Source organism: Calypte anna, chromosome 3 (genome assembly GCF_003957555.1).
Source record: "Calypte anna isolate BGI_N300 chromosome 3, bCalAnn1_v1.p, whole genome shotgun sequence".
Lineage (NCBI taxonomy): Eukaryota > Metazoa > Chordata > Aves > Apodiformes > Trochilidae > Calypte > Calypte anna.
The window spans coordinates 85960969-85979359 of record NC_044246.1 but is presented as its reverse complement, the minus strand read 5'-3'; the positions used below and the strand labels follow the sequence as shown (position 1 = coordinate 85979359).

Genomic DNA, 18391 nt, shown 5'->3' with positions numbered 1-18391 from the left:
CAGACTTTCAGATAACTCAAGACCTTGGAAATAGTGAAATTGTAAGTGATGGTAAAAGCAAGAAGAAAAATTGAGCACTTAATCATAGTTGTGAATTTTATTCAGACTGTTCTTTTTTAAAAGTTGGCATATAGCTATAGCATGGAGCCAAGAGTGGATTAAAAAAAAATAAAAGAAATTCTCCTCTACTTTCCATTAGTATAAGTAGCTTTTGGGGGTCATCTATGAATCTGTAAGAGAGCTTGTGTGAAGACCCTTCTGATACTTTCACAAAGAGAACTTGAGGTGTGCTGTGCACTGGTGTGGCAGTGATTAGACACGGGTGATCCTTCCCTCTTTCCACACAGCAGCATTGTGTGTTGATCAGGGAGACAGTTTTTGAAAAGACATGATTTGAAGTGCTAGGACTGAGTGTGAGGGGCCACCAAACCTTCAGAGTAGTTGTGACCTCCCATAAAATGTAGAATCAACCTTTCAGAAATCTTCCAGGACAATCAAGAAGTATTAAACATGACATTCTTGATGGCTATATGGCTACAGAAATGGGCAGAGTTACTGGAAACCACTGGGGTCTGCTGTACAAATAGCAAGTAACTTTAAATATTAGACACTGAATTTTATAAAAGTGTTACTTTGTCACTTTACTAGGTTTTTAATTTTGATAAGAATATTACACTTGTGGGGGGATTTTGTTCACATTCAACAGTGATAAATATTTTGGGGCATCTGGGTCTTTGGCACACAAACTCTGAATAGCTTGTCTGTATATGAAATAATATATAGTGCTTGTCTGTAAACATAACAAGGCCTTTTTGATGGTGATATGGTGTGGCGATTGGTAGATTTATGACCTTACAAGAAATTAACATTTTGTCCCCATAATGGAGAAATAGTTGCAAATTTATTATATACCCTAGATTATTAGTTGGGATGCAAATTTTTCTGCTTCTCATTAAAACTTAAGCTTGATATCTGAAAAAAAAAATCTTGATATACTAGAAGAATTTTTTTTTCTCTGTACTCCATAAAAAACTAGTAATAAACCAACCAACTAAAAATGTGCCAAATTGAAAGCTGTGAACAAATCCTAAGGTTCTTAAAACTTCATCAGAAATAAATATAATACAGAATAAATATAATACAGAAGTTCGGAAATATTCTTAACTTTATTTGATTTTTTTTAAAAAATGAGTCAGTAATTCTCCTTTGCTATTGAATTGTTAACAATTACTGTATCAGTAACAGAATAGGAAGCTTTTGTCAAAATACATGGAATTAGGAAATCTAATTGCATTATCAGGAGGATTTCACAACATGATAACAAAATATGTATTTTTCAAATTCCTGAGGCAAGGTGTTCTGTAAAGGTTTATATATTAATCTAATAAACGTTGTTGATTCTCAAGAAGGATAAAGGCTCCTATTAAGCCATAGTGCTGCCATTCTTCATGTAGAGTACAAATGTCTTCAACACAAGTTGTTGTGGCTTTCATTCTTTAGTTTATTGCATCTCAGATTGTTGCTGTTATGTCTAAAATTTTAATATTTCTTTAAATTGTGTGGATTAAATCAAAAGAAGGGGCAATCATTTCAGTCTTTCTTAGTAGATAGTGCTTTTGGTTTATATGTTTGACTGCATGTCTCCACCTTCACTGCATGTGACCATCTCTCTGTTTCTGCTCATTCTGTCCAAATTCACATCCATGTTTCCAAATTTTCTGAAGAACAAGGACGCTGGAGTCTTGCATTCCAAAACAGGACAGTGTAGACCATCTAAGTGCTAAACCTGGAGAAGCACAGAGGTATCCTTATTTCATCCACTAGTTCCAAGTAAATGAGATTTTGGTGATATTGTATTTTTCATGTGCTCTGCATAATTCTTTCATATATTTAGGGTTTTTTTCCTCCTTGTATGTATGTGTGCACGCTTTGTTCCTAGCTAATACTTAATTCCCTGTAAACTATACTTAAGAGATAAATTTGAATAGGATGTGAGTGTTCTTATCCTCAGTAAACTCTTCATACAATGTATTTGGGCTCAAAAGGATGCCTACCTGCACATTTATGCCAAAGTCCACAGTGTGCCCAAGCTGAGATAGTGACTTGAGGGCTGTACTGTTTGTAAGCTGTTGAGTTATATGGAATTGTATACAGACTGCAGCATCTTTGCAAGAGGAAGGGATCATCAAGGAAATTGTGATTTTAAACATATTCCTAAAGTATGCTGCTTTCAAGGACAGCACAAAGAGAGAGAAGTTTATTCAGCTCACTAGCACTATATATTAATTAGTTCATAATGTCACAGACAAAGCAAGTGACATAAAAAGTAAGAGGAAGATAAGCCCCCTAACCAGTCAAACAGGAAATTACGAGAATCATAGGACTGTGGAACTTTCAGGGTTGGAAGGGACCTTTAAGATCCTCTAGTCCCAACCCTCATGCCATGGGCAGGGAGACCTCCCACTAGGTCAGGTTGCTCAGAGCTCTGTCCCTTAAAAACTTCCAGGGATGGGGCTTCCACCACCTGTCTGGACAACCTGTGCCAGTGTCTCACCACTCTCATGGCGAAGAACTTCTTTCTAATATCTAATCTAAATCTACCCTCCTCTAGAGTGGCATTATTTGAATGACAATGCTGCTGCATAACTTCAAACACTTTAGCTAACCTTAGATTTTAAGTAAAGCTGCTTCATTTAATGTTTTCCTCTGTATCCATTTTGTATTTATCCTGGTAAAAGTAATGAGAATATATTTTAAAACCCCCCAAAAAAACACAAAACAAAAGAACAAAAAAACCCCAATGAAAATGTAGTTTGAGGACAAAGGGGATTTTAGTTTCTAATCTGAGATTGATTTTTTGGTAAAAAAAAAAGTATTATTTTAAAACCAAGACAGCAACAGGTAATGAGCTCTGCCCATGCAAAAACATTTTGTTTTGCTGCAGCATTTTCTTTGTTGTGCAGCATACTACGTCAGAATATAATTCACATCAAATAATACAGTGGGTACAAATCATGAAAATCCACTGTGATTGTATTCTTTGGGTATAATTTGATGTTACAGCTGTTTAGGTTTCTTCCAATTTGAATACTGTATTACTCTTTACAACTACAAAGGTTTAAAGAAAAACACGTATTTAAAAAATAGTGTTTTGAACTATTTGTTTAGACTACAGTATTTCTTTTATAGATTAATATATGGCATTTAATACACCATTGCTAGATCCTACACATGTTTCTTGCACCAGTGTGAGATGCAGGTTAGGGTTTGTGAACATTTCTAGTTCATCAATTAATAATCATCACTCCTTGGGTTTGACGATTCCTGAAATACTCTATGTACTTTTTATTCTAAACAACTAATATATATTGGTGCTTAGCAGTGATTTAAAATTGTAAACCATAATTTGTTAGTGCTCACATTACTATGGAAAGTAACAGAAATCTTGGAACACATAAAATTTACAGATTTTCCAAGTATATGTATAATCCTGGGTCATAATGGTGAAACATGCTCTAGACTCATGTAACTGTGTATTATACTTACTAGAGTAAAATGCTTAGGTTGTCAGAGGTAATTAGTGCCTCACTTCCCAAATGTCAAATTCTAAAAAAGGTTTATGAGAAGGGAGTGGAGTACACTTCTAACATATTTATATTGATTAGAAAAGAAAAAATGATTGTTTTATACTGTTTCTAGCAGTATAAAACTGCTTTTACAAGCAGTAAAAAAAAAAAGCTTTTACAAGTTTTAATAAAGTGAGATTTTTGTGAAGCCAAGTTTTTATTAATATAGTGACAGCATAATTTAAATCTGGTATGATGCAAAATTTGTTTTCCTTTTTCAAATTGAGAATTTAAAGCCATTTTTAAAGTTTAAATGAGAGCACTGTTCTCTGTTTTGCATTTGCATGATGTTAAGAAAAGACTAAAAGGCCTCTGAGGAGGCATTGTTTCTAATGACATACAGACTGTGGAGTGAGAAAGAGCTGCAATATTCAGTCAGGATTAATGTTACCTCCCCTGGTTTAGTACCTCATAACTTCCATACCACCCAGGCCATGTGTCTAAAACCTTGAGTCACCAGCCTGTTCATGAAGCTAGCTGTCATTTTTGTCATCTGTCAACCATTTCTATTATTAGCTTTGCAATACATTAATAAATATATAATCTTCATTTTTTTTGTGTGTGTTCTTTTTCTTCTTTGTTTATTTCTTTTCCGACATGTCATTCCACAGGCAGTCCAGAAAAGTGGAAAGATATAGCAGCCAAAAACAAACTAGGAAAGTCTCGGCAACTGAAACAGAAAGGTAGGATTGCTGATCAATCACTAAACATCTCTTATAATCTGATTCCAAAGTTTGGAATGTACTTTTAATAAAACTTTTAAAGTGGGAAATCTGTGACGGTACCAAAAGCTGGGTTGCTGTAATTTATATTTTTTACTTTAAATCTATGTTATTAACGCTGCTTCCTGTGTTGCACACATACAGAATTTTTGTGGTATTTTCCATCATTGCAGAGAAACTCTATGGTAGAGACTTGCAGTCCATACATTTTGTGAGTCAAAGTCTGAAACCCATTGCCACTATCTTGATCTTCGTAAAATGAAATTTGGAAATGTGTAGCATAATCATTAGCATGCAACTAAACCTTTTCTGTGCTTTACTGCTGATCTTTCTTCAAAAGATTTCATCTCTTTTGCAATAACTTTAAGGATGAGAAAAATACATTAAAAGATCCATGATTCAATATTTTTCCAATCAAATTAATTTGTTTATTAATATAAAATATTAATTTACATTTAAGTAGGGACAGAAGAATCTACTCTTATAGAAGTCAGTGCAAACACTGGGAATTTAACCCTTGTTTCATTGAATTTTACTATACTTGTCATTGTAGCTTTTAGCTTTGCTATGTTAGTATTGTGTTATGTATTCAAATTCTTAAAGTGAAAAAAACCCAACTAAATCATCATTAGATCTCGTTAAGCTTAAAACACTGTGTATTAGCTGAAATAAGAGCAGTGTAGGGGGTGGGATCTTGCCTTTGTCAGAAACAGATTTATCTTGATTAGCAGAGGAGCAATGTACCTCTGTTTACATATTGAGTTTTATAAAACCTCCATAAACAACACAAACGTTTTTATTTTCAATGAAATTTCACATTACGTAGTAAAACTTCAGAGCTTTTAATTTATTTTACTGCTTCATGTCTCAGATTATTGTTCCTAATCCAAAAGCAATAATTATATTTTCCTTAGTTTTGATGATTCTATTGTCTCAACAGCTCAGGTGCTTTTTCAGTTTGGACCAGGGAAGTTAAATAAATGATGGCTGATATAATTTTGCTTGAATAAAGGACAGTTTTGCCATTGAGTTCACTAAAACCACACCTTTTCTGACTTCTGAGGAGTAAGGGTCTCACAGTTCTTGATAACCATTCAGACTACGTGGGTGTGAAACTAAGATGAGATGGGACAAAATAGTAAATGGGAGGTGAAAAATGGGAACATAAATATAACTAGAAAGTATTACAACAGAAAATGTATGGAAGGAAAATAAACTACAAGAGAGTGTTATGGAAAAAGGGCAAAGCCAGAGTCAGAGACACTGTCAGACTACAAAAGGGAATCTCACAATACTTAAAGTTTGACAAACCAGTGTATCTGTATGAGTTTACATTTCAAACCTGATATTTCAGTGCCTGAATATCTTTCTTCTGCAGGTGTTAGATAACTGAATTGATCAAAACCGTACCTTAATAAGTCCTATTTACACTAGTTAGTTTTACACTAACCACAATAAAAGGAAGCTGTAAATCATTATCTGAAATACTAAGAAATTCAGATATTGCAAGTGATATAGGAACTGGTTTGAAAGGACTGTGATTATGAAGTGTTATGCTGAATGAGTCGGTAGCACATGGGCTCCATCTCTAAGGATGTGCATATAGTTATATTTAATAGGAAAATGCTTTTTTGATATTTGGAGAATGAGTTTCTCTACTTGAAATGGCTCAGCTCTGGCATTTTTAGACTTTTTTTTCCTGGATACTTGAAAATTTTTTTTTTTTTTTTATAAAGTACTATTGAGGATATATTAGTGGATATAAGAAACGGAAATATTTCTACACTGAATTTATATTGTATTTAATGGATTTGAAGTTGCTACTTTGGTTATAGCTGTGCTGAAATAAATTTATCATTGATGTAGTTATGATTGTAGTCACTACATAGTGATATTGTTTGGAGGGGGAGGGTGTTTTTGATTTGACATTTTTTTTGGAGGGGATGTTAGTTGTTTTTTTTAAGCAGCAAAGTAACTTTTCACAGTTGATTAGGAAAACTAACAACAAAAAAATCTTAACTTTTTTTCTTCAAAGTTAAGCAAAGTTACTAAAAGTATGAGTCCTCATAGCTACATTTTTACTTCCCAGAAGATAAAAATGAGCTCTGATTTTTAGTGATCTTAAGAGCAATGAACCCAGTGCAACAAGAGCATAGGAAAAACATTAATTGTGCTGCTTCTTTTTATGTGTATGTGGTACATGACGTAGGTTTCTGTTTCCATAAAATGATTCACTGCTGCTAACTGTGAGACACAAATAGCTAAATAAATCTGAATGCTATAGTTTAGTATTTCATCATAGATATAATGTTGCACTAGTATCAGAATGTTTTGATAATAGGACAGACCATTCATTAACTTCCTTGTCAAATGGCAAATATGTCTAGGGACTATTTCTTCATCGAACATCCATTTCTGTCTTAGATTTGGTCTTCATTTTGCAGTTTCTAGATCTTGTCTACTGTAAACTAAGCAGATTACTGGAGTAAGATACCAGCGTGCTATCAGCTTCTCTACAAAGCTTTCTGCTTGCTGAGTAAGATTCTCTCTTGTGATAGCTTTAGGTATGCCAAAGGGAAAAAGCAAACCAGTTAAAAGCTAGAACCTGTAGGATTCTCTGGAAAACCATCACCAGTTGAATTAATACATTTTCTGCTTACAATGTTACCTTCCTCTTTGCAGAACCAGATGATACACATATATGCTTGTTGTAGTCCCATTGCTTACCAGGTGTCCCATATTCCTCACCTGTCCGTTCTTATGTCACTTCTCATTTTCTCAGTTATACACTGGACTTTGTGTCCACACTTATTTCTTTTTCTCTCATCCCCCTGATCAGCCATTTGCTTCCTTTCAGCAACCGACCTTCTAGACCAGCAAGTCTTTACCTCCTTTCTAGTTATTCTCCAGATCCCTCTTAGGTCAATTCATCTTCATCACAAGTAGCATATTCATCTCAAATGTAATACCCTCAGCTAATGCAACTCTTAAGCATAATTTGTCTTCATTTAAGTTAAGCAGTTCCTCTATCTTTAGTGGGACAGGCCTTTAAAAGGATATTACTGTAAGAGCAGGACTTAAGTTTGGGAGTCTTAGGTAAAGTGTCTGTTCTATAATAGGAGGACAGACTCTCCTAGAGCTTCACAGAGCTCTCAGATAAATTCCAGGATATTTAGCCTCTAAAATGTGAAAAATCAGAATTAAGAATATGATGACTTGTTAGACTAGAGCATTCTTTCAGAGTAAAAGCAAGGAAGCATTTTCTGGTAGAGTGGATCTATGTTAACTTTACAGATATTTTGATGTTTAACAAACCAGATACTTAAAAGCTGATTGCATGCAATATTTGACATGGATTACTTCTACACTCAGCATGAAGAAACAGGCATTTTCAGAATCCAGCTCATCTTTGTTATCATAAGCATCTCTTAGAACAGTGGAATTGCTTTCTGCAGGAATCAGGGCAAGCTAGGAGAGGTTTAAGAGAGAGAATATAGCAAGGGCAGCAGAATCCTGGTTTTGTAACACTGTGACATTAAACTATTGCTGATGAAGTGGCTTTGAAATCAAACCTTTTTGTTATCCTTGGTAGGAATCTGTACGTTACTTCATATATACATTTTATTTTTTTCTTTAGGATGAGTTTTCAGTGTATGTCATATGAATTAAACTGTCTTGCTTACTTTGACCGTGTCTTGTGGGAAAGCTGTTCTGGGTGTTTGATGTAAACAAACAAATAAACAAAGAAAGAACCCTAAAACCCACTAACAACAAAACAAACAAAAGCCCCAAAGTAATAAAAAACAAAACCCCAAAACGACTCACAACAAAATAAAACAAAAAAATAAAGCCAGCACCAAGCAAACCAAAAATGATACAAGGAAATGAAGTCACAGGAAAATGAAATTTCTGAAATAACAGCAGATATAGTAGTACCATTTGCAAAATTCTGCACTGTTGGGAAACCAAGGAAGAGTAAAAAGGCACAGCTAGAATACTTCATTGATCTCCAAACTTGAAATGTTTCAGGTTATCTTATACTAGCAGTGTATGCAATTATTAAACTACTAATAATTATGCTTTACTAAACTAACACAATAATCTTACTGCATATTTTAATTAGATTTTCATTAGAATTCTTCCAGAATTGTTTTTCTGTTTTAGGGGTTGGAACAGAAAGATACTTAAATAGAATCCTTATTTCAGACTCTGAAGGAAACCAGGGAAATTACATGTGTGTGCTTACATATGGCCCTATTTTGGGCACTAATTGAAATACAGTTAATATTTAAGGATGAAGGGTTTGAGAAACAGAAATGCTTTGTGGTTGAACTAGGTATTCAGAGCCTATTCTGTGAAAGTACTTAATATCATACATGTTTTTAGCTTGTATTTGCTGTGTTTAAGGTGCAGCTAGAGTTTTTGGCCAACAGGTTGCTTATGTGCTGGTTAGTTCAGTAATCCCAGAGTTAGGGGGATGTGTATCTGCAGTGGTGAGTGCCCTGCAGTTCCTCATTTTGCAAATGGATTTGCATTCAGAATTAATACCTTCAGTCTGAAATGTCAACCCTTGCCCTGCAGCTAGGATTTGCAATATTCTTTGATGGAGGGTGGCATGGGAAGATGTGCCTGGAGCTAACAACTGAACGGTTTCTTTTTGGGCCTGATGTTTTAGGGGTCTGCCACCATGTCTTTCTAGAAGGGGACTTCCAACCCCACGAACAACTGAACAGCCAGGCATTAGGGGGAAACATCACACTCGCTCAAGGTCGAGTGAGCACTCTAGTGTCAGACCCTTATGCACTGTACATCACCTACAGCCTGGAGGGTCGGCACCACCTTCTCCTCTTCTGACAAGGTTGCTATTACATGTACAGCACAGCTTTCATGTTCTGCCTCCCCAGGTGTCAGTGTGATGTTGTGCTTTCCTGAGCATATGTGGTGCGTTCACTCATCCTGGCACTGTAGCTTATCCTCTCTTCATGGTATTTACACTTCTCCCATATCCTTCGCATTGTCGATCTTCACCATCCAGGTGGTACTACTGGCTGTTGATCTTAAATAGCTTTGTGATGTCAGAGTAAAAAATGGCTGTGTTTTGTCCTTCCATTGTGTTTTGTTCTGTATCCATACAAAAATTATTGAAGTATTTTGCTCAAACACTGTGCTGTTCACACAGCTAACTGATCTTGCAGCCTTAGAGAAATTCAGTTGATCTACACAGTGGGAAAACCAACAAAACTTTTAACTTGCTCAAACCTGTTATTTAAAATTCCAAATTATCTCCTTGCAACATTAGTGTACTAGATAAACAGTGCTTATCCACTATAGTGAGTGTGATATTACCATAACTATCAAGGACATTTAATTGTAAGCTCTTCCTCTCAACATTGTGCTTCTTCTCATCTTTGCTTTACTTTCTTAAACCTTTTTTTCTAGTTACTAGAGGTAGCCTACTTATTTTAAATGCAAATTTAGCAGCTTTCCAAAGATGTTTATGTATTACACTCAGATGCTCTATGTATGCATAAGAAGTCAAATAGTCAACGTGCTAGCTAGAAATAGTGCTACCTAGAATTCCACCAAAGGGGTTTAGGATGTTTACTTGGGTAAGAATATTAAAATCTTGTACATTGTTTGCATGCATACATAAGCACCACCTCAATACCAAGGGTAAGGGCCTTTTTCCTTCAGAGAAAAGGAAAAAGAGAAAAACAACATATTGTTGCTTGCTGTTGAGTTCTCTGTGGCCTTGTGCAATTATAAAATATAGAGGTGATGTTTTCTATTGCCCTTGTACCAGTGCAGGAGAACATGAATAAATTGTGAGTCATAATCATATATGGCTCTAAGAAAACTGATTTAGGTTCAGTGATTTTTTTACTAATACTTTAATAGAAAAACAAACAAAACTCAAAACAATAAAAAGCAAAAGAAAATATTTCTCCTTAATTGAAGGTAGTTAGAGAAATTAAACTTGAGGCCTTGGAAGTTTACTAGGTATCCAGTCCTGAGTATGTGTATATGGAATATACCAAATGCAAACTTCTTGAAAGCCATCGTCAGTATATGCAACCTAATATGTTTTCAGTTCAGAATACAAAATTTCTCTTTGTTTGGGTTATTTTACTTTTATCTTAATTTCATTTGCAGAATACATCAACAAGGAAGTCCCACACAGTCTCCTCCTGCAGACACATCCTTCAGCAGTCGCAGGGGAAGGCAGCTACCGCAAGTTCCAGTAAGGAGTGGCAGTATAGAGCAAGGTATCAAATAATGAGCTTATTACAGCTCTAACTCCTTGATTTCTCAGTTGTTTTTTTGTTTTGGTTTTGTTTTTCTTCTTAAAGTTGACTTTCAGGATTATGTGTTCAATGCAATTATTACACGTGATTTAACTGCCTTAATTTTCTAGTAATCTTTAATGGTTTTCTTCTTTAAAATTGCTGCTAGAGTCATGGTAGTTTCCAACACATATCTAGTTTGTATTCAGCTAAAGAAATCGGGGGCTATATATATTTTCATGATATTTTGACAGTCTCACTCATTTCTTATTTTGTGGTTTATATTAATTGTTGTGCCTTTGTCAACAATAAATTTCAGAATTATTTTTTTTTTTCTTCTGGAGTTCAGTGATTAAGCAATGAAAATAATCACTGTGGGAAATGTGAAATCACAGATCCTCAGCTCAATCTTTCTTAAGTGCTGATCTTTTCTTAAAAAGACAATGTAGACTTGGTGGTTGTGGAAGATGTTTTTACATACTAATATGAAATAAGTATGCATATTGCTGGTTCCTTTCATAGCAACATACTGCACACAGAGTATGACCTATTATGATAAGATGAAATAGCAAAATGAATAATACTTGAACATTCAGGTTTTCTTCTGTGTTTTAAAAGCCTATTTCTCATTACTGCAAATAACAACTGAGACTGTGCCATATACTGCAAGGTTTTTATTTGATGGGGAAATTAAAGAAATACTTCTAATGATGGTGTATTCTAGTGCTTTATAGGACTGTTGGCAGACTACTTAAACAGATAATGTTGCTGATCATGACCTTGTTATCATGATAGACTAATACAGGGTGTCTGTTTGGTGGTTGTTTGGTTTTGGTTTGGTTTTTTTTTTTTTTTGGGTGATGACTTATATTAACAATCAGCTTATATTATGCAATCAGCTTACATTAATTTTTTGGCTTTGAACTGTGATGGCATAGCACACCTTCAATTAATACATAAAAATGTATTCATGGTTTATACATGTGCTTATTCTGCATGATCAACATACTAATACAACTGAGTTTTATTCATTTCAAACTTTGCATTTGAGTCCTCTCATTTTGTTTTGTAATGGATCTAGAATGGCTTGGATTATAAACTAGTTGCAAACACATTTAAAGCCTATACTTCTGCATATTAGTAAATTGGGATCTTTTCAGGGAAATGGAATGAGTAATGAATTTCATGTTTCTTCAATTTCAGAGTTTGGTACAATGTATTATGATAAATCAGCTTTTAATTTAATTTTATGTTGGATTTCCTTTGGGTATTCGTCACTCATCTTTCTGCTGCTCTTGATTACTGGTGTGTTGAGAATAAATTACTAGTTCATGTATTGTTAAAGGCATTGACAATGAAAATGAGCTGTGATGGGATGGATACAGAAGAGAAAAGAAGAAACAAATGTTAAGCAGAACTCCACTCTAGGTTTAAAAAGTTGTTGATATCAATGAATATATGTAAAGTAGTGCTATTTCCCTAACCTCTTTACACTTGTGGCAATGTGCTTGTGTTTTATGTATAAAATGAACAAGAAGCATGTGACATATTATTTATTTTGTTATATATATCATACCACCTGTGTCAGAACAACTGTATTACAGAACATAGAAAAGAAGTTTAAGAGATTTTCTACCCTAAATAGTACTTTGGTTTTGTCTAAGTGGCTGGCTTGTCCTCCTGACAGGGCAGTTTTTGGATTTTGCCCATGTTTAGCAGTTCTGTTCAGTTGCAGAGAATTACTAAATTGGATAGATTTTATAGAATATTTAAAAATTATTTTGTCTGTATCTTCTGAAATAAATATGATAGTATATATAGACTTCATACTACTATATAAAATCAAAATCAGTGAGGGTATAATACCATATTATTTTATCTACAGTATCAAATTTAATATTACCTCTTTAGTCCATGTCAAATGAGTATCAGGGAGAAATGAAGTGACTAAAAGTGATCTGACCCTAATGCAGGAATGAATCCAAAGCATATTGAGGTCTGTAAGATATTTCCCTTAACAGCATGTGGAACTGAATTGCATCCTGAGCATATTAAATTTACGGTCCCCATGGATATAGAGAATGTCAAAACCTAGTGCCATATAAAGATGTTGTAGGGAACATTGCAAAATGCCTTTCCTTCACTAATGCATAAAGCTGCTTCTTGGTGGTCAGTATTGTCATCCTGTGTTTCAAGGAAATGCTGTCTGATACACTGTAAGGTATCATTTTTATAGTAAAATACTTTACACACCATGCAAACTGTTTTGACAGGAGGGTTGAATACACATCTGAATAGATGCATATGTGAATCAATGTCTGGTTTACAAATCAGAGTGATTGCTGTAAAAAGACTGAATGTCTGTATATTGACAGTGGGCTTTTTATTTGCTGTGTACATACTGAGAGGAGAGATAGAAGAATCCAGTAAAGTTATATGATTACTCTTTAAAGCTCTCATTATGGAACACATGGGAGTTAATGATGGAGCAAGAGACTGGTAGTGGTTTTTATCTCAAGAAGCAGAGTGGTATTTTAACTCTTGATTTAGATGAGATTTTTATTCTCATTCTTTAATCTATAACTATCAATTGTAAATTATCATATCCATTGCTAATAGGGCTCCTTCCAGGACTGATGTTGCTTCTCAGACATTAGATTTTGTCATTGTCAAGTTTAGAACAAAAGAAAATATTGTTTCTTTGTCTCTACCAGATAACGCTGTCTTAGATACTGATCTGGTCTATAGTTTGAGCATCATAAAAAGTCAACTTGTGAGAAAACAAGGATGTTTTAAAAGGTCCATATTAATAGATGTGCTTTATTAGAAAAGAAACATAACAAAAGCATAGAAATAATTCTTACAGATGAGAACAAAGTAGTCATCCTTATCCCACTACAGAAATGGAGCTGGTACTACTGATCAGGAACAGAAAAAAAAAAATGAAAATTATATCTTAAATGTAGAGGAAGAAGTCCAATTTAAGGACTAAAACCTCAAACCAGCATAATTGTGTGTACACACACACACAAATTTTAAAAAAGAACTTCCTGGTGGTTATGTTCTAAAGGGCATAGCAGCTTTGTCTAGGTTTAGAATGGGAGAGCAAGGTAGTTATTTTGACTTGGAACACTTCTAACATAATATTTTTTTAACAACACCAGTATGTGCAGACCTTTGAGAGTGATTAACAGTTAAGATTGTAGGCTTCTGTAATTTTTAGGAATGTGATTTTTATTTTAATCTCAGTGATAATGAAGGAAGAAGTGGCTGTGTATCTTCCCTTTGCAACCCATCAGCTGTATTTCCCCGAGTACAAGACACACTGTGATGTTACTGCAACAAAAGGCCTTGAGATGCTTGAAATGGAAAGTTTGTCTGATACAGGTGTCTGTGTGTATTTTCAGAGTCACATTTTAATAGACATGACCCTAGCATATGCTACTTCAGAAGCATTTTTCTTTTTGTTTTAACTGATAATTTTATAAAAGGATCTAATAATATGAAGAGGTTTGGCTCAGTAGATAAAGCAGTGAAATTCTAAGCTGTGGTAAAGGGCAATGCTGTTTTCTCACTATGCCAGCCTGTGCTGAGCTGCAAGAGTTTTGTTTCAGTGCTTTTTTAATTTTCATCATCTTTGAGTGGAACTGTGCAAATCATTGAGAGAGTTGGGGATTCTGCATTCACTTTGTTTTTCAACTGTTTCTATAAAAACTTGGTTATGTAGTTGCATGCTTTTCAAGTGATACTTTCATATAAAGCATATTTCCTCAATCTTTAATCAGTGTGTCCTCTGTAATGACAAGCTATCAGTCATCATTGGAACTCTTGCCTGAAATAGGATTTTGAGGGTGGGTCTCTATGCTTTTGTGTATGCGTTATCATTTGATCAAGGACATGAACAGGCTGAAGATCTGTAGCATTCTTCTACTCTTCTTTTTAGCTGCAACAGATACTACCAGGAATAATAAGAAATCGAGCAAGTGAACTAAGAAAAAAAACTTATTATGTACTACTTGAAATTTATGAACCAGCAAGAATAAATGTGCATTAACTGCAGTATAGAAACAATCTTTTTAGAGTTCATGCGTGTAAAACAGGTCTTTCCCCCTCTATCTGCTTCTATTTGGCTCTTCACAGCACGATTTCTTTTCATAACCTCAACAACGTGATTTAATGTTTCAGAAGTTTTATAATCAGAGTAAGTTCTTGTGGTAATCAGCAGCTTGTTTGTGTGTAAAAAACATCTGGGAACATAACTGAACTGGACTGGCTGTGTGTTTTCCAGTGGCATTTGTTTATATCAATAGGCCCTTGTGGGATGACCTTCAGAAAAGCAAAACTGCAACCAGCAATAAGTGTTGCTGTATCTTAGCTCACATAAGGTGCATATAAAAGCTGCATAAGCTTTCTACAGAGCTTGTGTGCTGGTAAAGTGTGTGTGTGCATGTGTGCAGCTGTTTCATGAGGGAAAGTTGCATTGACTCTGCTGGTACTAAATGTACTTTTTACTTGTGAAAAGTTTATTTATTTATATATGTACAGGTTTTCATGGTACCCATATTACAGAAGAAATAAGTGTTTTGATGTCCAGTGTTTCCTTTCAACAAATAAGCATCAAAATTTTGTGCAGAAAATCAATATGTTGTCAAATAATACAGTTGAGTTTCAAATATCTTTTTTTATTTAACCAATGTAAGATCCTAGACAAAATGAATAGCTAGTTAAAACCATTATGTATATATGTATTTGATCATTGAAATGTCATTGCAGTGAGAGTATGGCTTGAGTTATGGTAAAAGATCGAACCCTTTCAGTTAAAACTTCTTTTCAAATCCATAAGTGTAAAATTTGAATGGCAAAAGAAAAAGAATGAAGTAATTTCAATTTTAGTCTTCTAGTGTTGTTTTTTTCTGGCTTTATTTTGAAGTTTTTAGGTGGCTGCATATTTTGAGGCAGCTTGTGGAGTCTTTACTAACCTTGCAATTATTTCAAGCCTCTCCTTAAAGACTGATTTTCAATAGTCCATTGGTTATTTAGTATTACAGGTTTAAAATATATAATATATAAAATAGTTTCTAACAGTCATTATTGCAGAAAAAGCTTCAGAATCTCAACAGGGCTACAATGTTCTGGAATGAGTGTGATTAAAAAAGCAATTTTATGATTTTTGTTATTCATCAATTTGGGTATGACAATACTTAAAGAGTCCACAATCTGGATCTCAGTAACTTCATTGTTTCTATTAATTTTGAAGAAAAGGTCATAGGCTTTATTATTTGTCACAGTTTATCTTTTAATTTTCTACATTACTTTTACATATGCTGGAGTACTGCGTACTGTACATGCCATTGTCACATGTACATTTCTTTATCTAACTTTAAATTTGCTGATTTCTTTTTCTGTTTCATCATTCCGTGCATTTAATTCATTGAAGAGCAAGAGACTTTAAACTCTTCTACAAAGGTAAATATTTATGTAATTTTTTACAAATGTTTGGCAACTGTGAATACTGGCTTTTCCCTCAATTATATTCTGTATCAGTATATTATATTTAGTTAACAGTGTTTAAAAAGCAAGAATTTCACTCAGCCAACTCTGTGCTATTCATGCCCTGTTTGGAATCTGATAATTATTTCTCTGGTGATTTGTGATTATTCCTATAGAAATGCAGTACAATGATTTAGGATTTTTGTTTCGGTTTGGTTTTAAATAGAAGCTTCTATTTGGATTATTTTGAAACATCTTTTGAAGAAGGACTGAATGTTGCATCAGGCAGTTCAGATTTTTATATTGTTTTCTCCTTATGGAGTGAGTTATAAACTCAAGGAGGTTTACCATGCTACCTTGTTATTACTGGGGGGACCCAAGCTCATTCCTAGCTTGGCAGTTTGAGTATGTGATTGGTGACGGCTCGGTTCTGATTCAGGGAGGAGGCCCAGGGCAGATTAGTTCCTGTGGAAAGGAAGCCATGCACACAAGGTTAGGGAGTCACAGCTCTTATCAGGTGCCGGGACCAGGGGCTGCAGAACAGGCTTCAGAGCTCATCTCCCTCACTATTTCATGTTGCAAATAGTAGCATGAACTATTGAGGGATACTTTGTGAGTGCATTGTTAAAACTCATCCTGAAGACCAAATGGAAATAGCCTGGAGACTCCCTCTGTATTTCTGAAATACTTCATCCTGGTCCAAACCAGCATGGTTCCTCCCCTGTGCAGCACATCCAGCTCTCCAGTCAATGTGTCCTTGCCCTCTCATTCCCCTTCCCACTGCACTGGTTTATTTCTCCCTATCCAATCTCATCACTGCTTCCTCCCTCTGCCTTTGGGCTGGACATTGATTCTGCATAGTTCTTCTCAGCTCCACTCAAACCAGACACCTCTTGTTTTTGTAACCCTGATTCCTATCCAGAAGCATCTGAGCAGCACAGAAATAGGAGCCCCTGGCTTTGCATTGTAGAATGTCTAGCATACATATCTCTAGATCGCCTTGAAGCCGTAGCTGTTTGTTCAACTTCTTAGTATTAAAGACTGACAGTTGCAGAATGGGTCAGATCTCTGTTGGCTTCCATGAAGTTCCCTTGTTTCCTGCCAGAACCTGCTGTTTGTACTCCAGAAACAATTTTACTGTCAAATATTTTTGAGAAATTTTCATTACAACTTATTTTCAGTAATTTTCCTGTGTAGGCAAATCTTTTTTATCATTTATATTTTTAGTCTTTCATTCTAAATGGTTAGCAACAGAAAGGTGTGTGATATCTGCTCGTAAGGGTTACGGCCCATCTGAAGTTTTTATGGCTGATATCTTCTGTGTTTGGGAAATGGGTAGGACTTGAAGAATTTCTGAACTGTACCATTTCCCTACACCCCCTTTCTGTCCTGATATCTTGAACAGAAATATGAACTGCTTAAAGCACAATTTGTGTTTGTTGCAGCATCACAGAAAAGAGTACAGCCAATGTTACAGCATCCATAGTTTCTGTAGTCAGGAGGACACTGAGGTTATCAGTTGATCACACGAACAGGTAATGGCACCAGTTGTTCTTGCACTATCCCCATACTTGGGTTTGAGCTGAATGCATTTTAGAAAGGTAATTCCCTTAATGGCTGCAAGTGTTGGAATTGTTCTGTCGCTTAATTATGGTTAAAAAAATGTCTTAGTACTTACCTATTTGTCTGACTTTATTTAACTCTTCATACTATGTACATTATTATGCCTGTATCCTCTAACTTAAAGAGCCTGCCTATGTTAGAAAATTTCTCACATCCAAGTTATATTTGCTTCTTTTAAATATTTCTTAATCTGTTTCTGCAATAGCATGTTCTGCCCTGTGTATTGTTCCCTGACTTCTCTCTTATTCTTTTCCAACCAACAGCATGCTTTGAATTACATTCTTTCTTAGCTAAATTTAATACCTTCCATTTTCACATGCTGCTTTTTTTTCATGTCCCTAAAGCTGCATGTCCTAAATCTCTGTATGGCATAGAAGCATTTATTGTTCTTTTGTGTCCTGGTTTGGGCAATACCGTGACATTTTGTAACATAAAAGGCTTATTTTATGGACCTGAGAAAAATCCCTCGGTCTCCTTTCCTGCTTTATTATTTGCTAGATAGCAGCAATCACCTCAAAAGGATGAAAATTTTTATAATGATATATTCTAGTATGTACAGTAGTTCAGTTTTGAGTGGCATGTGGGATTTTCCTGGAAATTTGATGATGGTCAAGAGTCCAGGATGGGTAATATTGCTGACAGGAGG

The 18391-nt window shown here is 34.9% G+C and overlaps 1 protein-coding gene across 21 annotated transcripts in view; it reads left to right on the top strand.

Moving 5' to 3' along the window:
• RIMS1 (regulating synaptic membrane exocytosis 1) overlaps window positions 1–18391 on the top strand; it is a 306200-nt gene that overhangs the window by 214719 nt on the left and 73090 nt on the right. For 5 of the 21 annotated variants that reach the window (XM_030448773.1, XM_030448765.1, XM_030448770.1 and 2 more), the window contains 2 exons: window positions 4238–4309; window positions 10502–10614. In XM_030448773.1, coding sequence (XP_030304633.1) covers window positions 4238–4309; window positions 10502–10614 — 185 coding nt within the window. Of the gene's footprint in view, window positions 1–1724; window positions 1803–4237; window positions 4310–9023; window positions 9207–10501; window positions 10615–13736; window positions 13743–15265; window positions 15277–16069; window positions 16111–17402; window positions 17404–17580; window positions 17582–18391 lie in introns of all 21 variants that reach the window. The other 16 variants (XM_030448774.1, XM_030448772.1, XM_030448771.1 and 13 more) reach the window with 9 other exon arrangements.